The sequence below is a fragment of the Dermacentor variabilis genome, chromosome 6, assembly GCF_050947875.1.
Source record: "Dermacentor variabilis isolate Ectoservices chromosome 6, ASM5094787v1, whole genome shotgun sequence".
Lineage (NCBI taxonomy): Eukaryota > Metazoa > Arthropoda > Arachnida > Ixodida > Ixodidae > Dermacentor > Dermacentor variabilis.
Window position 1 is genome coordinate 82,569,027 of NC_134573.1, and position 21,235 is coordinate 82,590,261.

Genomic DNA, 21,235 nt, shown 5'->3' on the forward strand with positions numbered 1-21,235 from the left:
CAGACCATGTGCTAATGTAACCTGGAACAGCAAGTGATGCTGCGGCCTCCCAACCATTCGAGAACCGTAGAGGATGCTGACGCCACTTATTATGCCAGATATCTACATGCAAACTGTCAGTAGCCGACGTTATCTGGTTATCTGGTAACTATGCTGCTGACAGGTGCAAATTAACACTGGCTGTGCAACTATGGACAAGGACAAGAAGCGACGGCTTTCTAGGGCGTATACCTGCACGTATACGTGACCTACTCAACGGCGCAATCATTCAGCAAATTGCGAAGCATAACAAATTTGTCTAACGAACATCATTGGCCGTCACCAATACCACAAACGCGACCTGCTACACCCGGCGAATCCAAGCAACAGAAGCAGGTCAATAAGAATGTCAATGGAAACTCACTGTTACCTGACAGCCTTTTTCGCTGGCAATAGACGCCGTCGGTAGCGCCCTCCTGAGGAGTTGGTATACTCTGGCTGTTCACTCACATCTTGCCCTATCCCTTGAACGGCCTTCATCCAATGGAATGAAACGTGACATGTTATAAAGGGTCGAGATAAAAAAAATTATTACCAATGCGACAACTGCGCACTGAGAAAAGCAACGGTAAATAACAAGTGGGTATGAATTTACGGCGGTACATTCAGTAAGACAGCAGCTTCTCGACACATTAGTTACAAGGACACAAAACTGAGAAAGCCCGCGTTCTGTTCTCTTTAAGAAACAGTCATCGTCAATGCTCCGTACCCCCGTAAGCAAGCGAAAATGCGAAGCCTCATAGCCCCGTAAGGTTCATGGCTACTCTGCGTCGGTTAGATGCGATGACACTACCGCTGTGGTCGTTGGCGATTTCAATGTGGGTATGTCGGGGAAGAAAAAAAGCATGGCTTACGTGGCAGATATATCGCTTGTGGCGCCACACCAACTCGACCCAAACGATCACCCAGTGACGTTACGTGCATCGATTTGTCATTTGGTATCGTTGCGTGGAGGCTGTTTACCTCACTGTACATACACGATGCATGGGCCTGGACCGGTTCACGTGTGCTTGACTCGTTGCTTACCGTGGCCAAAACATTCTTGGTGCGGTATGAGTCTCTGGTCTGTCTTTATCATGTTCGTGATCCAGTGCTTTTTCTTTGCAATTCCAAATGTAAGCAAGAACGTTTTTTACGGAGCCACTCCTTCCTATTGTGAACAACTGAGAAACGCGGCTCAAAAACGGCAAAAGATTGCAATATAAACAGCTCTCACAGCATTATTTTTCTAATTCGCATAAGCTAATTCAGCCTTGCTTGGGTTCTTCGAGAATCTTGACGCTTTTTCCAGCAAAAAGGTTGCGATCCACGAGTTTATTACGTCTGTATATGCGGCATGCCTAAAATTGAAATTACCATTAAATCGAGATCCGTGCTGTCGAAAGAGAAATCAGAGGAGAGATTTAACGACACGTCGAAAAATCATGAAAGCCAAAATCGGCGGCCTGACCAGCCGTTCGGGGCGCTGGCGGCAGTGGAGTAACCCGGCCGCAGTGCCCTATGGGAGTGCTTTACCAACACGCTTCTCTAGGCTACAAGCACTCGCTTTGGCGAGTGTTTTGGGATTTTAGCAACTTCGAATCGCGTATACCACACAGAGAACAGCTTACATTTCTATACATGGGAAGCTAAAAACGAGCATGCGATTCACATAAGTGATAATAAGGTCCTCCGGCGCCAACATGCAATGCGGAACACGTAGCGCTTCCCGCATACATTTCCTGGTTTCCCACATAAAAGAAGAACCCGCCTAACAACTGCTTTGTGATGCGACACTGCTGTGGGAAGGCCACGTGTAGTAAGGACTCCTAAAGAGCAACGTCAATACGAGACTTGGCGAATATTTCGCTTCTCTCTGGTCCACTCCCTGTCGGTCCACGAAGCAGCGGCGCAAGCCAAGTCGCCGGCCATTGAAACGTGTTAGGCTAATAATTAGGTAAAAGTGCATGAGAATGTCGTCATGTGAATAATTTCAAGCTACGTCGAAATCGGTACTCATTTTAGTTGTTTACAGCTTCGCTGTCAAACCTACCTTCACAAATTGCATTTTCACTGTTGGTGTTCCCGCCTCGTGTAGTGCTGGTGCATTCGCCGGATATTAGCGTCGCGGCATTATCGACGCCATGGGCGTCTTTCTTCAAAATATGCACACAAAAATTGTCAGAGGTTGCTTAGGGGCTCTCAAAGCAGCAGCTGCATACGTGTGTGACGCGAGATGATGACCACGACGACTTAAGTATGAAGGCGATGGCATTGCGACAAATTTTTTTCTGGCTAATAATCTTTACAGCCCGCTTCATTACGACTTGGGCGGTTAAACTTAACACAGCGCTCTGAAACGTTACAGCAGCCTCGAGGAAAGAACGGTAGAAACTGACATGCTCTTCCTTATATAAGCAACTGAAGATCGGCGTCTAAATCGACCCTCATTCGCACATTTCATTCCCGAGTCCGTGAAGAAATGGAAACAGGTGCGTGTGCACGTGCTCAAGCTCGCGTTATGCGACGAGCTCTAGAGTTCTGTATGAAAGGCTAGTTCATGTCAGCACGAGAGAAGTGTGCGTGCGAAGAAAAAGCGAATCGTGGCAGTGTGGCTGAGGTGCATCGACTTATTTAATGCATTACGATGGGGGCGTTTCATTCCAGCATCAGGCCAATTTTCTTTTCTATTGAAGACGCCCAGAACAATGAAAGACAAGCTCCGTTATGACGAGGTGCCTAGGAACAGCCAAAGAATGCTTAGCAGGAAAATTAAACCTGCGGCGGCGAGACAAGCGACCGAAGAGAACTGGAGGTACTGGCGACGAGCCAACGAGATGAGACGCGGCCGAGCCAGCGGTCAAGGCAGCTAACAAAGCACAACTGAGCAGGAACGAGACCGGCACCCTAGATTCAGGGTGGATGTGAGTGCGACAACTGTGCGGCCTATATGGGCTACCTGGCACAACGGTCAGGTACTCCCGATCCACGACCTAGCATGCGAGCCTTGGTGAATCAGTGCAGACCAAACTCAATGTTAATGGAGTATCGACCAGCGCTACGCGGTTATGATAGAGTAACCTTGACCGCTTGACCGAAAATCTTGCCGCTAGATTCATCACTTCCCGGTACAGCCGTGAAGAAAGTGCCCGTGCGATTAAATCGTTTCTAGGACTCGAACCATTGGTGTTGCATCAGAAAATTGCGAAACTGTGCCTTTTCCAACGACTTTATTATAACTTTCCCGAACTGCATAGAAGGCTTTTAATTACACCAACCCGTACATCTCGTCGACTTTTTAACTTGTGCAGCATCCAGTGCTTGCATGGTTCAACATTTTCCTTCAATGAATCGTTTTTGCCTAGCGCCATTATAGAGTGGAACAATTTACCAGATAGAGTTGTCAATGAGCGCAAGCTCATTATCTTCAAGCAGCTGCTTACTGATCACCTTAAGCCCTAACCTTATAATGACCGTACTGTGCTTTCATTCTTTTGCGATTGCCGTCTCACATCGTGACTGTTCTAATTTGCTTTTGTATTCTATTCAGTGTGCCTCTTGGCTTTTGTTGTTTTTGTTGTTTGTTTGTTTGTTTTAATGCGAATCCACAGGCTAAGTCTCGTAAGAAATTGTAACCATATCTTTGTTTTTATCCTTATCTTCTGTAACCCCTACCCTTATGTAATACCCCGACAGGGGACCGTAAGGTAAAATAAATGATGATGATGATGAGACCATTTTCCTTCGTCAACCATTTAACAGATATACTTTAAAGCGATAGCTTTCTTTGGCTCTTCTGCGTACCTTCCCGTTCATAAGTCGCTAGCTGTTTATGGAAGAGGAGTCAACTTGGGCTAGTAGCTATTCTGCTGGGTGCTGTCTTCCCATTTAGACAACATGGGTCACTGTGTATGTGGCCGATAGAGCACATACCGCGGCCTCTCTCTCGGAATGCCTAGATAATCATAGCTATGTAGCCTTAAATATATTAAATGATAGTGCCACAATCGCACCACACACTTCCGCGTCGAGTGCAGACGCTTGACAGATAGCAACTGCAACGAAGTTACAGCCAGAATACTATGGATTAGGGATAGTGGCGGCGGCTACGGTGATTCAACCGGAGTGATGTGATTGAAACAAGACATACTGTGTCGTGGTGTCATTTTGCATTGTTTTCGGCAGTTAAATTGGCCCTCCGTACGTCCGCTGACGTGCCCGTAATATCTCCGGATTCACGAATAGCATGCGGATATGCAGCAGGTCACACAATAAAGCTATCGCTGACATTGACGATCATTTTCGGTGGTTTCTGCCTCATGTTTTCTTTTCTTTCGTTTAACATAACACAACACAAGCGTGCTTGACATGAAGAAAAAAATCAGGAAATGTTTCGTTGATCAGTTTATTTCTGGTAGTTTTGAAAAGCAACTATGCACAAGAAAACAACACAAGCACATTTTCGAGCTTAGTATCACGGTGACGCTTTATTCCCAATACCGACACTAGCCCCATTGTACAGACTCACGGTATCATTAATTTGCTTTAGTACCCTAAACACTGCATGCATGCGGCCATTTTTCTTTCGGTGAACTATAAAGATTACAATTTAATCGCCTTTCCCACATCGCTACGTAACCGACATGCCCGTCTGACGTCAAAGGCAGCAATTAGTCAGCTCTGTGGGTAATTTTTGACGCCACAAAAAATTATTCGGATGTTGTATCGCTTTTAAATTCTGCGAATCTTTTACTGTCGACCCGACCCCTTACCCCGACCCCTTGTCGATGCTGTGCTTCTTTGGGGGATAAAACAAGGTCATTAAATAATCGATGAGTATTGACACAGTATGTAATGTCAGCGGGAGGTTTCACATAGCTTTCAATACTTCCGAATGTTCCGTAAGATTTACGCCCTTGGGCTGGTTCTACGATTTTGCCGTCCTTGATAACCATCTGTGCTGTTTCCGGAGAATAAACCCCATAATTATTGTTTCTGAAGTGCTGGCTGGGGTAAGAACTATAATGGACATACTCAATGATGTGATATTTTACTACGCCTTGTCCATTACAGTTGGACTATCAAATAAATGCTTTATTTCTATAGTATTTCAATGATACTGAACCCAGCGTAATCTTACTAAACAAACATGCCATTCATTTCGAGTAAGAAAGGGTTATGGTGATGGGGGGGACAAAGTAGATGTGAGACGCATACAAAAATTGATCAAGAAAAATAAAACATCCAGGCAGGTGACCAACACGATTTTACGGGACACAGCAACAACATGGCTCTCGTACCAGAACATCGAAAAAGTTCCAGGGTGGCCAAGTTGAACCTACCGTTATCGGCAGGCGTGACTTTCCACTAACCTGTGCAAGGCCAGTCTTCGGGATCCGCGCGTGGCTTCAGACACAACCACTGTTCGCTTCGGTTTCACCCAGACCACGTCCACCATCTGCGATGGCATTCACCCTCGCGGAAGGTAGACGGAAGGCTGTAGTCTTCAGGCGCCCGTTTCTGCGGGCCCTGCCTGCTGTTCGCTCCCGAGCTGCCCGGTCTCGCAGATACACTTCGACTGGCTTTTCTGCAAAGTACGAAATGCGAATAACATTTAATTACTACTATTACTGAAACACTCACAGTCATTTCATCATCAAAGACACAGCTGCTCACTGATTGTTACGACTCAGAAAACACCAATGAACCGAGTTGTTTAGATGCATAAATTCCAGTTTGCGCGATGAACCACGCACACCTAAAAATGACAATAGCAGACTTAATTAGGCATATTGATATTTGCGCCATGTCAAATTTATAAGCTATCAATCCTGTTCAGTAGCTTTCCGCCATCCTCTCAGTCGTGAAAAATCCGTCCAATAGGAACATCGCAACTCAGCTGTGGCGTTGAATGCTGCATTCGGCCACGTATGGCCCGGTTTACACAGCCACCGAACGCTCTATCCCTGCGTAAACGTTTCATAGGCGGCATTATCCTCACAATCGTCATGAAGCGATATGCTTTTCTTTTTTGTCCTTTGGAAAGAGCCCCGCCTTACAATGACGCCTACAGCATTCGGAATATCTCCTTGCAATGTGTTTTCACCAATGCTATGGTTTCTCCGAGTAAAGCGTTCCGTATTTCACCTGTGTGTATATGCCCTACGCTAGAGAATTTGATTGCCAGTCTGGTTGTTACTAGCTTCCTCCTCAAAAAGTTCCCTGTGACGCAGAATGCGACTGATTGCTGCGAATGTTCGTAAGCACAACCGCTGAAAGTCTGTGATAGCTAAAAGGAACGTGACGAAACACTAGTGCTGCTATTGCGGAATTGTAAGTACGACTGCAATTCTTCTGACTGTGGCTCTGGCACACGGCCAAAAATTGCTGGTGTGAAGTCTAAGAGCGTCTGATAATTACGACCTTCGCAGTAAATTATAAAATGTCAGCGCTGCAAGGCCCGGCTGATCCGCTTCCTAAAGCGTAAAAATCGAATATCGCATTCAGAAACATCCGAACTCGTAATCTGCGTATCGCTTCATCAAATATACGCAAGAGAAAAACACCAGTCAACATCTGAGCCGTTGGATGCACTACAATTATGATTTCCCAATGCACTGCGTATATAGTTAGTGCCGCAGAAATTCCATATTAGAAATACCAGGCTCGGTGGTGGGTACAATGCAATTTACATATATTCGTTATAACGCGATAGCATTAAGGAATCCGTGTCGCAGAAAGTCCGGCGTTGGCGTCCAGCCTTAGGTCGACCACTGTCCAGTGAGCCAAAAACCATGGCGAACCACGCATACCCAACCACGGAGGCACTCTCTGCTTCCGTTAGTCGTTAAGTACGACCTATTCACAACCTACAGACATGATAGCGTCGCATTGTAATTTGGGGCCCTATAACGTAAAACTATTCCAATATGTTTTTATTCCAATCTCCTGACGTCTAATTTGCGTAACCACCAACGCAAGCGTCGGGCGGTCACTCACGGGGTTTTCTCAACAGACCGATCAAACGCTCTCCTCGTTTATAGGACGTCACTTCTGTTTAGCAGAATGCGTTTTTGGGCAAGTTGGTTCACTATATATGGAAAGATTGGTTGCGCTTTGTAGACGATCACAAGGAAGAAGACAGGACAGGCGCAAAGAAACAACTGAGGTTTATTCGAGGAAAACAGCTAAATATCAGACCATGCCGGCGCAGGCGCATCAGGGTATCAGCAGCAGAAAAGAATAAAAAACACAAAAGCAGAAAAAACCAATGGCGTGGCTCAGCTAAACATATCTAAGAAACGTGCCTCTATTGAAAAGCATGACTGATGTGTCACTGATGCATGCTTGTCCCTTCTTTTTTATATAATGCGCCTCTAGAAGTTCTCGTGCTTTTTCGTTATTGCACTTGCGCGGGATCTTAACCTGCGCAAGTGCAATATCAGTGCAATTTATCAGATTCCCCTGACATGCGGCAAAACCTACATAGGCCAGACTGGACGTTGTTTGAACGTGCGAATCCGAGAACACGAAAGGACAATTATAAACCGGGAGCAACGTCATTTACCCATGCATTGCTTAGATCATAAATGCAGGCCTCTGCTCAACCAGGTTAAGATCCTGCGCAAGTGCAGTAACGAAAAAGCACGAGAACTTCTAGAGGTATCTTATATAAAAAAGAAAGGACAAGCATGCATCAGTGACACATCGGTCATGCTATACTATAGGGAGGCACGTTTCCTAGATATGTTTAGCTGAGCCACGCCATTGGTTTTTCTGATTTTGTGTATTTTCTTCTTTTCTGCTGCTGATACCCTGATGCGCCTGCGCTGGCATGGTCTGATATTTAAGTGTTTTCCTCGAATAAACCTCAGTTGTTAGCTTGCGCCTGTCCTGTCTTTTTCCTTGTGATCGTCTACAAAGCGCAACCAATCTTTCCAAAGTCACTTCTGTTTGCTTGAAAAACGAATAACATTGCCTACACTGAGCAGCTTGATCTAATTGGCTCAAATGTGGCGAGGAGCACCCTCAAGTGGAGAGGGAATCGATTGGTCGGAGCCACTGCACTGAAAATTGATAACCGGGTGAAGAGGGTGGTGTCGGCGTCTGCAATTGGTCCGCTTTCCCTTACATAGCTTGCGGTGACTCGTCAACAATCGCGGCGGCATGCAACGGAAGCTTAAGAATTACGCTAAAACGGATCCTCAGCAAAGAAGAGTTGCCAGAACGAGGCCGTAAACGTGTCGAAATGGCTAGAAAACGTTACAGGGCCACGCGAGAAGTTTTATTACACGCAAATAAACCCATGCTCTCCGGCAACTGCGAGTAGCCAGTGCCTGAGCGATTGCTGGCAGCCATATTCTATTCCTTTCGGAACGGAGCAGCCTGCGGCTATTCAGAAGAAAATTCAGTTTCGTTCTGCATGTTAATGTATCTTTAAAGCGTACACGCTACTTTGACGTGGTGAGTTTTTGCGGTTTTGTGACGTTGCGTGACAGGCAGGGGAAGCGTCTGCAGCCCGAAAACTCTTGACCAATAACCGAGGGCTAATGATGAAAAGGCGTCGAATCATAAATAACTCTTTCTTTTGTTCGGTCAAATCGTCCATAATCAGTTTGTGCACGTTATATTAGATGGGGAGCTATCACGGTTTTCGTGACGTCGCGTGACATACAGGTAAAGTGGGGGTGGCCCAAAAATGTTTTGACCAATCGCGGAGAGCCGATGGTAGAATTGGAATAGAAAAGTTTGGAATAGTGTTACCTTATAGTGCCCTTGAATATACGAGAAAACGTAACTATGTTACGTGGAAACTCAAATACTGACTTTCTAGTGTTTCTACCATTCATACAACGGCGCGCTCGGTTCCTTGTAACGCCATCCAAATCGCGCTCGCCTCCGCCCATCTTCGGCCCACGCAAGAGGCCACGTTTCTACCAGAGAGCTCGCCTTCATGCATTCGCCGACAGCGTTTTCCGGTAAGCATTATCGTTTCATGCGACACATTTGCCGGGAAGCGTGAGAAGCAAGTCAGGGATCTTTGAATGCTCTCGATTTCTGCTCTTAAACACCATGCTTAAATGCAGTTATTGCGGCATAACTCGCTAAGTCGTTATTCTGCAGCCACGCCGACTGTGAGCATCGTGAAGAACAAAGTGGTTAGCAGTGATGGAACAAGGAATGATGCGAGAGTCCGCGTTTCGACTAGTGAATTTGTCTTCATCAGGAGAAGTGGAAAGCAGTCAAGTCTTGTCGAAACATTGCTACCGTCAATATTAATTATTTGACGACACTTAATTCGGCTTTCATTTGTGAACCTTTTATTTCCCTAAAGAACAAAGCTGCGCAGCGATAGAGGAGAAGACGCGCGCTATCCCTCAAAAGCGCACGTTTGATCACGTGACCTCCACCTAACCTGAATATTGAACGCTTGGGAAGATAATGCGCATCAAGCCGTTGCTTACGACGTTCGAGTCGCTCATTCATATGGCTTTTGGACTTCATACGGAACATCCCGGCGACTACGAGAAATAAGAGAAAACAGGCGTCGAGCTCGCCTCTACCGCGGCTGCAGACGTCGCAGTGTGCACAGGCTACAAACGCGGCGTGAGCACCAACGACAAAGCCAACACCGAGCCCGTCGCTCATAGGTACTTCGCCAGAACACGCCCGACGCTGAGAAGGAGGCGTACTTTCCACCGCACACGCACCAACGTAAACAACCCGAGGCGCTCGGGGAGACGGCACACGCAAAGGGCCGAGCCATCTCTCATTCCAAGCTTGAACCCGGCGCAGGTTACTTCCAAAATAAAGCGCGCCACCCGCCTACTCCTCAGGCGCACGGACAGCCAAGTGCAGTCGCTACAAACTAGGAGAAAAGGCGCGCTTAACGATTTCATGCGGCGAAACTGACTGATTCGAACAAATGTTCGCCCTCGTTCTATAATGGAGGGGCGCACCTTCATGAACGTTGTGTTCAATACCTCTGAATAGCCGAGTACCTGAACTGAGTACCTCGTGCATCGAATACCTAGATGCACGATGTATTCAGCTGGCAAAATTTATCACGAGCTAATACGAGGCGAGGTGGCAGTGAGGCAAGTTTCAGGAAGAAGCTCGCCGAAAAGAAAGGAAGCGAGCGACGAGAAGTAAGGCAAGCTTCAAACAAGCCATGCGGATTTGAAAACGACGCAAAAAGTTATACAAAGAACGAAAATTGGGTACATAACAGCGCACAAAGGGTGAGACCTTTTGGGTACGCAAAGACGCTATTTCTAAAACTACACAGTCTACGCTGTGCATTTTCCATATTAATATTTATTTGTCATATACCTTATCAGCTGCTCAATAACTTAATCCACACCGTTCCTACTTACTCTGGTGTTATTTCTGCGGCTGATAATTTATTACCCAATAATCCTTTATTGCGCCGCCGAAAAATAAATGAAAACAATGGCACAAGGCATGCTTCGATAAGTAAATAAACCATCGCATTGTAAACTGACGCTGCTATGTCGTTACAATTGTAGTCCTTGTGCTCAGAAATTGTTATATATTGTGCGAATTGTAAATATAGTATGTCTGATTGTCTCAAATGACCTTCCGTAATGAAAAGATTTCTTGATTGTATCCATGTGTATTAAAACTTTCGGAAGGCGTTAGTTTTTTTTTTTTCACTGTTGTGAATTTGTGCGACAAAATACCGATATATCCGTCACGGGTTTAACTGCATCCGCTTGTCGGATCGCTCATTCAAGAGGCGCCAGTCTCTTGGTGGTGCAAGGGGGCTCAAGCTGCAACCTTAAAGATTAAATTTACCTATAGATTGAATTCGTTGAACCATAGGGGAACAATATGGTAATCATAGAAACATCCAGAGAGGCGTCCTTCACGCGTAGCAGAATTTCTGCTAAATTTCAGAAAGGGAAACTACTTTTACATTACCTTGCCTATCACTATCCCGAGTAGCATTCAGATATGTCGCACTGCAGCAAAAGTTATTCCCCGAGATTCGTTAAGTTTACATTTAGTTTAATAAGCTTTAGAAGACTGCCGTAGACATCACGTGAAACAACTTGTGGTACGACCGACCTGCATTGCTTGTTTCAGCCAACGTGCTGACAACCAGCTCTAAGAAATTCACAGTACCCCCTCGATATGTCGCCTCCGGCGAAACTAATCTACATAAGCACTATGACAGCCATTTACAAGAATGGCAGTGTCGAACTCACCACCACCCACCTGGAAAGCTTGTTCTCGTCTCGTCCCTTGAGAAATGTCTCTCGCTTCCAGAGCCGTTGATGGTCGCTCCTATGCTGTTGATCTTAGTGCACATGCTTGGAGAGGGAAGAGAAAGCCCTTGAAGCATGTTTGACGCTTTCCAAACTACTTGACAATCAACTATATTTATTACGTAGCAAACTGATCTTCACTAAACAGAAAGGCAGAAACAGAGCTCATTTCACTATGGATGTAGTTTCGGTATAGCTGCAAGTTGACGATGCATTAGTTTGCCTGAACATATCACGTTGAATATTCCTTGCAGTGTCCACACTGAGCACTGCAACGGAAAGACTACGTATTGATCTTTCTTTTTTTTCACTCTTAGATATGTCAAAAGATGCACAATCCCCACATCTGAATACTTCTAGCACGATGTGATGTCAAATTCAGCATTTCATTTACCCGTAGGCCCTGTTTACACAAAACGAAAGTTCTTCGCAACGCTTCAGCTCTACACTAACCTAAACCAGTCATTGAACGCGCGTAGCTTTAGTGACATCAAACATTGTTCACTTGTTGATAACTGCGCAGTTTCGTTCTGTATGAGACAAACAAACCGAACGCAGTGGGAAAGCAAATGTTTGCACTGCCTTCTTTGGCTTGATTTGATAATTCTGATACATTGAGCGACCATCGAGGACATCACGAGCAGACCGCGAACTCCGCAACCTATAAGTCTATAAGTATAAGTGTATAAGTCTTAGTTTTCTGAAACATTTTACTTCGATAAATTCAATTCATTCAGTAGTTCCCGGCGCTACACGGAGTGTGGTGCAAGGCATGCGTGCTTAGGCATGATTTTGTGCTCACAAGACGGTCTTCGCTGGACGCCGACGCGAGATTTTGTGCGAAACAGGGCACGTAAACCAATCGCGTTAATATGCGCCTTCCTGTGGCCCACCAGGCGTCGCATCGTCGAGATCAATGTAGCGACGGCGACCGTGTTCGCGCCCTTTCCCGCTTTGCTTCGACGCCCGCGGTGCTCGCTGTCCGTCTTCGCGGCGTGCATAGGCTTGCGCGTAACCCCCGTTCAATATAAGCGACACGTCACCGACATTTATTAAATCAAAGTTCGAAAAGCGTTAACATGCGCTACTCGTCGTCGTACCAATTTAATATAGTTGACAATAACACCGTCTCCTGCATAATAACGTGTCATAGCAACCAGTGGAAACCTGTGACGTCAGGTCAGCGTCTCCACCGCGAACGTCGCTTGCTTTAGCATAGAAGCCGGCCTGCAGTGCCGCGCGTTCCAAGGAGGCGCCGCGGTGTAGCGCTCGCCACTGCCCTCCCTAGATTCACGTGACCACGTGACCAGCGGCAGGCTTGGGCTGTGAGATTGCAAGAGTTGCGTCGGGGCGGCTGTTTACAACTGGCCGAAGCGAGAGGCGCTGCCTACCGGAACCACAGTGGAGGAAAAGAACTAGGAAGCTTACCAGCAAGAATGCGACCAGCACGCTGGGCAACACGGCAACAAAGAATGTGAAGAGGAATGTCAGAGAGGCTGAGAGAATCTCATGGGTGCTGGCAATGGGAAAGAAACTTGCTATGAGTATCTATACTAAACAGGGAAAAAACGAAACCAGGAAAGGAAGTCGATTACTTTCCGAAGCGAGAATAGGACGCCTTCGAACACGCACATATAAATCGAGATACAACAACGACGAAGAAGCAAGTGCTAGCTGCGGTAAAGCTATAGGGAAACGACGTTTTATTAGAATGGGAAGATAGCTGCCCAGCGGTCGCTTTTGGCATTTCTGGCCTCGTTGAAGCACTTGGGTTCAGCGAGAGCAGGGTGGAAGAAAAGTAGAGAAACAGCAAACAACGGGGGTGTATAAAACAAAGTTCACAATAGGGGTTTAGGAAATTTGGTTATGGGAATTCATCGTGGGTTGCTTCTTTCCTTTTCCATTTTTTTTTCTCTTTTAACGTAGGCAGGACATTAGGCAGTGTAATAAGAAGAGCTTGTTGGCGCAACCTGCCGCCCTGTTCCAAAGGGGACACCCGTAGCATCCATCCATCCATCGATCTTTACGCCGGCCCAAAAGGAGGAGAGAAGAGGAGGGAGTGGCAGCGCGTTTGCGGCTCACGTTCAGGGGTATGTAGTTAGAGGAGGCGTCGGTCAGCCGAAGCCAGCATGGGCAGGTAATTTCAAAGGTGGCCATGAACAACTTGCGCACCCGCCACGTGGTCTTAACGGCTATATGGTGTGTCGCTTGTGTATATAAGCGCGAGATCGCGGGATCAAATCCCGGTCGCGGGGGCCGCATTTCGATGGGGGCAAAATGCAAAAAAAAAAAAAACGCCCGTTTCCCGTGGATTGGGCCCACGTTAAAGATCCCCTAGAGTGGTCTATAGTTAATCCGGAGTCCCCCACTACAGCGTGCCTCACACTGAACTCGTGGTTTTGGCAAAGTAAAACACCAGAATTCAATTCAATGGCTTACGTTTCTCGGCATGCCACTGCTGTTCGTTTCAGTCTTGCCGTTCTTGCCCCCGGCTCTGCCTGCAGATCAAAAGAGAGCAAAAGAAGAGAAAAATGCAATAATGAAGTGAATGAATTACTATAGGGCGTGCGAACAATTGTATCAATGAAACGTAATTTCGTTCCAAAGCACGGCACACTCCATTCAAAAGAAGTCAGGATGACACTACGATGCTTAATTCGTTTACGTGTGCCTGTTTACGTATTTATGTGAACTGATTCCCCAAATTAAGGCGTCCACAAATTTTTATTGGTTAAAGAAAGGCACCAATTTTCTTCACCAATGCCAACGGAACGATGCGTATCTAACATCCCAGTAAAATATGGTACTGACTTCAGCAATGTCGTCGTCTGTTGCAAAATTCAGTTTACTTACGTGAAGTGTAAATCACAACGAAATATAATATTCATTTTATCCGGAACTTCGCTTCCGTCCTTGCGACTTCTCTTGTCACCATAGGCGCCCACTACGGCCGAAGCCAGCCCACGCCCCTAAAGTGTTATCAGAGTTCTGTTAGCCGCATCACTTCAGGTTTCTTTTTAGTTGCCTTTCTTTAGTTGAGCATTAGAAGCACGAACGAACCTCATCCGCATTTCTACCTTCGAAAATTACCACTGTGAACACCAATCACAAACAATACATTTAAATATATACACAGCACAAAATTTATATTTTTTCAACAGGAGAAGGTAGCCAACAATTATCTTTAATGATACGGATAGCCTACACCTGGAGAATAATTATCACGTGTGTTCAACTCGCTTAAAATTGCTTTGCATGCTTTTTGACAGTGAAAAAAAAAGAGAACCTACGGACTTTAAAGAACGGCTTGCAATATACAGCTGAATGACAGGTGACTCAGTATTGCTGCTTTTTCCAGTCCGTAATGCTAAAGACTAGAAAAACTCTTCTAATAATTTATAACATTTATTAGGGATGGAAACATCGACACTTGCAAGCAAGGCCCACAAATACACATAAATTCACTCAGTAACTGAAATGAGGCTAATGCGCATTCAGGAGAAATCAGATTCAATAGGGCTGAGGCGCAGCTGCGCTTACACTCAGACTAGTGGTAAATAAGGAAAAGAACAGAAAAAGAAAATACAGAGGCTGCAGTTTCGCCGGAAAGGCAAAGCAGTATTATTGATAGTGAAGTTATTACACGAAGGAAAACTCTTACAGTATAAATTCGTGTAAGGGCCGCACTCATGTACGGGTTGCCGCCCCCCCCCCCTCCCCACCTTGACAGACAGTATATTTTCTTAAAATCCAACTGAGTAGCAGTCGCACTAGTTGCGTCCTTTAGCGCGTCGCTAATAGATGGCTAGAGGAGGTTATCGCTTTGGTTTACAGCTGATTTCACACACGTAGTTGCAAATATTAGGTCAACTGGCCCGCTGCCATGTATCATCATCATCATCATCATCATCATCAGCCTGGTTACGCCCACTGCAGGGCAAAGGCCTCTCCCATACTTCTCCAACAGCCCCGGTCATGTACTAATCGTGGCCATGCCGTCCCTGCAAACTTCTTAATCTCATCCGCCCACCTAACTTTCTGCCGCCCCCTGCTACGCTTCCCTTCCCTTGGGATCCAGTCCGTAACCCTTAATGACCATCGGTTATCTTCCCTCCTCATTACATGTCCTGCCCATGCCCATTTCTTTTTCTTGATTTCAACTAAGATGTCATTAACTCGCGTTTGTTCCCTCACCCAATCTGCTCTTTTCTTATCCCTTAACGTTACACCTATCATTCTTCTTTCCATAGCTCGTTGTGTCGTCCTCAATTTGAGTAGAACCCTTTTAGTAAGCCTCCAGGTTTCTGCCCCGTAGGTGAGTACTGGTAAGACACAGCTATTATATACTTTTCTCTTGAGGGATAATGGCAACCTGCTGTTCATGATTTGGGAATGCCTGCCAAACGCACCCCAGCCCATTCTTATTCTTCTGATTATTTCCGTCTCATGATCCGGATCCGCCGTCACTACCTGCCCTAAGTAGATGTATTCCCTTACGACTTCCAGTGCCTCGAGGCCTATTTTAAATTGCTGTTCTCTCCCGAGACTGTTAAGCATTACTTTAGTTTTCTGCAGATTAATTTTTAGACCCACTCTTCTGCTTTGCCTCTCCAGGTCAGTGAGCATGCATTGCAATTGGTCCCCTGAGTTACTAAGCAAGGCAATATCATCAGCGAATCGCAAGTTACTAAGGTATTCTCCATTAACTTTTATCCCCAATTCTTCCCAATCCAGGTCTCTGAATACCTCCTGTAAACACGCTGTGAATAGCATTGGAGATATCGTATCTCCCTGCCTGACGCCTTTCTTTATTGGGATTTTTTTGCTTGCTTTATGGAGGACTACGGTGGCTGTGGAGCCGCTATAGATATCTTCCAGTATTTTTACATATGGCTCATCTACACCCTGATTCCGTAATGCCTCCATGACTGCTGAGGTTTCGACTGAATCAAACGCTTTCTCGTAATCATGTAATCGAGCCATGTAAGGCTCGCGAAAATGGCGGCAAAAAGGTGTGGCCCTTAGACGACTCTATTCCTTATATCGGCCAGATCAACTGTAGCGAAAATTCACTTACTAATTAAAATAACAAGCATAGTGTAATAGCATAGTGATCATGTTAACCTTTAAATATCCAACTGGATGACCACAAGCACTCACTGTCCCAACGCCGGCCGCGGGGACCAAAGGGTGGTACAGCCGCGCGATTCACTGTGAATCCGCTAACTAGAGCCGTGATCACTATCTGCCCTATCTTTATGTCCACTATTAAAATGGTCTCCGTCAGCGAAATCTCCAATTAGCTATTACGCCATCTGCAACCCTAGGGGCGCACAAGGACAGCGCGAACGAAGTTAGCAGCCATCCCTGCTCGCCCTTCATCACTGCAGCTACCAGTGATTACAGACAGTCAGATTCGGCCGGCGGACCCCGTAAATGTCACCCGCGCGCAGTCATTCGCACCTACGGCAGCGATAGAGGAGAAGACGCGCGCTCTCCTTCCAAAGCGCACGTTTGGCCACGTGACCTCCACCTAACCTGAATATTGAACGCTCGGAAAGATAATGCGCAACAAGCCGCCATCCACGATGCAAGAGTCGCTCATTCGTATGCCATTTGGACTTCACACGGAACAACCCGGCGACAACGAGAAATAAAACGAGAAACAGAAAGCAGTCGTCGAGCTCGCCTCAACCGCGGCTGCGGACGTCGCAGTGTGCACCGGCTACAAACGCGGCGTGAGCTCCAACGACAAAGCCAACAGCGGGGACGTCGCTCATCGGCACTTCGCCTGAACCCGTCCGACGCTGTGGAGGAGGCGTATTTTCCACTGTAGAAGCAGCGACGGAAACAACACTGGACGCTCGCGGAGATGGCACACGCAAAGGGACGAGCCATCTCTCATTCCAAGCTTGAAGCCGGCGCAGATTATCTCCAATATAAAGCGCGCCACCCGGGCACTCATCAGGCGCACGGACAGCCAAGCGAAGCCGCTACAAACTAGGAGAATAACGCGCGCTTAACTGTCTGATTCGGCCGGAGTGAGTGATTCGGAAAATTGCTCGCTCTCGTTCTAGTGAAGGATTACCCCTTCATGAACGTTGCGTGGCGAAAAGCCTTTATAAAAGAAAGAAGGAGCTATCGTATAGCTCTGGCGCGTTCTGCACTGGGTGTAACGATATATAAATGAAAAGAAGGCACGGACGGTTCAACCACGTGACGTTTTCACCACCCATGACGTAACGTCCAAGTTACGATAACCCAAGAGTGAGTCTCGAATAGCCAATGAAATTGGAGGCGTGCCGAGGGTATAATTTCATGTCTGGTTACATCAGCTCATTCATATCACAGCGTCGCGAGAGCTCACGCTGATCAAGAACCATGACAAACTTGGGCCTTGCTGCATAGCTCCCTTGTATTGCAATACTTTGTGGCAGCAGTGCTCACTTATGTCCTGTAGCACTGAGTAATTCTACGCGCCAGTCAGTTCCTATATAGATGCTCACCACAAACGTACCCTTCTTGGCGGGCTCCTCACCCCCTTGGGACCTGGAGTCTTCGGTACCCCACTGTAGGCTTCGGGCGGCGTCGCTGTTTGCTTGGGGTAGGCGCCCATTTTCCCCAATGAGGCTCGCTCGAAGCCTGCAGGTCAACCGTAAATGGTGCACTTTCACGGTAACCAACATGAAAAAAAAATGTTTGCACCACGTTCAATTCAAGCATGAAGCACCCGCCCCGGTATCCCATTTGCTATGGCGTATCGCTTCTGGGCTCTGGCTGGCCGGTGAAGTCTCGGCCGCCACGACGGCATTTCGATTAGAGCAAAATGCAAAAAAAACACGCTCGTTTGTCGTACGTTCGACGCACGCTAAAAATTTCCAGGTGTTCAACATAATCCTCAGCGCCCCACTCCCTCTCCACTACAGCCTGCCTCTTATGCTGATCGTGGTTTTGACATATGAGACCCAAGATTTTACCTAGGTTTTAAACCTGAAGCAAGCTTTTTGAACTTTGTTAGAATTCCGGACCCTTCCAGACACCGCCATCCTCCGGAACAACCGTCTTCTTTGTTATGCAGAGAGCGGTGTCCTGGCCTTCTGCACTATGGCGCCTCTGATCTTCCTTAATCCATGTAAAGACACTATACCACTTTCTCCAGAGTCTGCCTGGCAAGCAAAATCAAGCGCACATGCCAAGTACCGAATCTGCACTCCAGCGCTTTAGCGGCGCCCACCTGCCATCTGCGTATTGCCGTTGGGATTTGAGATGAAACCACCGGGGTTGGAAAATGTTTCCTTTTCTTCCCATTTTTCCTTCCTCGAAGTTGAGACCTGTGGATGGGATGGCGACCTAACGACGAGAATGCGGCACCATGGCGACAAAAAATCGGCGGATAGGGACGAAAAGAAAACAACTTCGAGCTTTTATGGTTCTGTCCGCCGTCAAACTAAAATAAAATGGATTGATTAAAAACAATGCCGAGCATTGGACAGTGTGCTTCGGCGCCATCGACAGTACTACCACCAAAGGCGCCAGCTGAACCTAAGGCTCAGGCTACGACTACGTTTTACGGGCGCAGCACATAAGCATTCATACGGGCAATTTTTGCGAGCGGTACTTGCCTTGGCGCTTATTTGAAGAAACAGCGTACGTTGTTTCGAGTCCGTAGCACCTAAGGTGCACTTATCTTACTAAGTGAACTAATTTTACGTGTCAACACTAAGGCGTTGAAACACTTTAAATCATCCGCCTACTTAGAGAAAAAGTTCAATACCTCCTGCCCTTCCACAAGTTTCTCCATTTAAGGGCACCCGAGGGTGCGCTACCCTGCATATACAGGTATATTAGTCGCGATATGTTGTTTTGATGCGAACAACAGCAACAGTAAGCCAATGTCGGACAACAACGGTCGCGGCATCATGAGGCGGTTCGGTGCAGACATACGAGTGACCATGAAGTTTGTCAATGTACAATGCATCACTTGGAATCGAAAATGGTTTCACATTCAACTCGCCGAAGTTGTGCTGTGTACATTCACAAACTTCATGGTCACTCACACGTCTGCACCGAATCGCCTCATCATGCGGCGACCTTGGTTGTCCGATATGAGCAGCTGAATATCTATAGCGAGTTAGGTCGCCGGAGTATTTTGTCCTGGCGATGGTCGCTAAATAATTCCAGCAAAAATTACTTTGTATGAGCTTGGTTGGCTGTCCTCGTGCGGCTTGCCCAACGGTACAAGACGTTTCCATGAAGCACCGCAGGCCGATAGTGCGCAACATTCAAGTTTTTATGCAGAAAGAAGACGACGCCCATTAGTAATCCCCAACGCTATGTGCAAACGATGAACATACCAGACCACTGCAGACAACTGTATTACATCCAAATTGAGAATTTCACGCAAAAAAACGTGTTTCCATATTTTTTAACATTTGAAAGCAGAGTAATGCGTCCAGGAACACACTTTCCATGCTGTGTGTGCAAATGCAGTTTCATTATAATGTATTTGCTATGAGGCCCCCGCCGCGAGGACACGAGAACCTTTTGCACTCCTCTGGTCACCGCTTGGGTTGCACGTGCCCCGGACACGCGTGCGAGTATGAAGCACCCACGTGCCAGACTGACTAGGGTAGCACTACTGTGTGTGTGTCTGTTTGTGTCTGTGTGCGTGTGCGCGTGTGTGTGTGTGTGTGTGTGTGTGTGTGTGTGTGTGTGTGTGTGTGTGTGCGCGTACGCGCGCGTGCGTGTGCGTGTGCGTGTGCAACGCATGACGTCCCATGTGCAAAAATTATAAAAAGAATTACAAGGTCTTATGCCACAAAATCACACATGATTACGAGGCCATACAAACTTTGGCCAACTGTGGTTATTTGACCTGCACGTAAATCAAAGCGGTTGACCCTTTTACATTTCGCCACCACCAAAATGTGGGTACAGCAGCCGGTACGGAATTCGTGACGTCGACGTCAGCAACGCAACAGCACAGCCACAGGGAACAGCAAGCACGAAGAGACGGGGCAGACATTTATTATATAAAGTTTTGATGGAACCAGGGTGGCTAGTATGAAATGAGCACTGCTACTTTCGGTGCGTTGAAGTCACTGCAGACCATGTGCTAATGTAACCTGGAACAGCAAGTGATGCTGCGGCCCCCCAACCATTCGAGAACCGTGGAGGATGCTGACGCCACTTATTATGCCAGATATCTACATGCAAACTGTCAGTAGCCGACGTTATCTGGTTATCTGGTAACTATGCTGCTGACAGTTGCAAATTAACACTGGCTGTGCAACTACGGACAAGGACAAGAAGCGACGGCTTTCTAGGGCGTATACCTGCATGTATACGTGACCTACTCAACGGCGCAATCATTCAGCAAATTGCGAAGCATAACAAATTTGTCTAACGAACATCATTGGTCGTCACCAACACCAAAAACGCGACCTGCTACACCCGGCAAATCCAAGCAACAGAAGCAGGTCAATAAGAATGTCAATGGAAACTCACTGTTACTTGACAGCCTTTTTTGCTGGCAATAGACGCCGTCGGTAGCGCCCTCCTGAGGAGTTGGTATACTCTGACTTTTCACTCACATCTTGCCCTATCCCTTGAACGGTCTTCATCCAATGGAATGAAACGTGACATGTAATAAAAGGTCGAGATAAAAAAAAAATTATTACCAATGCGACAGCTGTGCAATGAGAAAAGCAACGGTAAATAACAAGTGGGTATGAATTTACGGCAGTACGTTCAGTAAGACAGCAGCTTCACGACGCATTAGCTACAAGGACACAAAACTGAGCAAGCCCGCGTTCTGTTCTTTTTAAGAAACAGTCATCGTCAATGCTCCGTACCCCCGTAAGCAAGCGAAAATGCTATGCCTCATAGCCCCGTAAGGTTCATGGCTACTCTGCGTCGGTTAGGTG

General features: G+C 46.7%; 1 protein-coding gene across 20 annotated transcripts in view; it reads right to left on the reverse strand.

Moving 5' to 3' along the window:
* The window catches only part of LOC142584895 (uncharacterized), an 84,936-nt gene extending 64,014 nt beyond the window's left edge, over positions 1–20,922 (reverse strand). For 17 of the 20 annotated variants that reach the window (XR_012828965.1, XR_012828964.1, XR_012828962.1 and 14 more), the window contains exons 1-3: positions 17,816–17,904; positions 13,749–13,807; positions 5,391–5,605 (exon numbers count right to left, since the gene is read on the reverse strand). Coding sequence is in view for 4 of the 20 variants with exons in the window: in XM_075695225.1 (XP_075551340.1) it covers positions 5,391–5,488 (98 nt within the window). In the remaining 16 variants the exon portion in view is untranslated. Of the gene's footprint in view, positions 1–5,390; positions 5,606–11,249; positions 11,315–13,748; positions 13,808–17,815; positions 17,952–20,816 lie in introns of those variants that run through there. The other 3 variants (XR_012828959.1, XR_012828972.1, XR_012828960.1) reach the window with 3 other exon arrangements.
* Between the last annotated feature and the right edge of the window lie 313 nt (positions 20,923–21,235).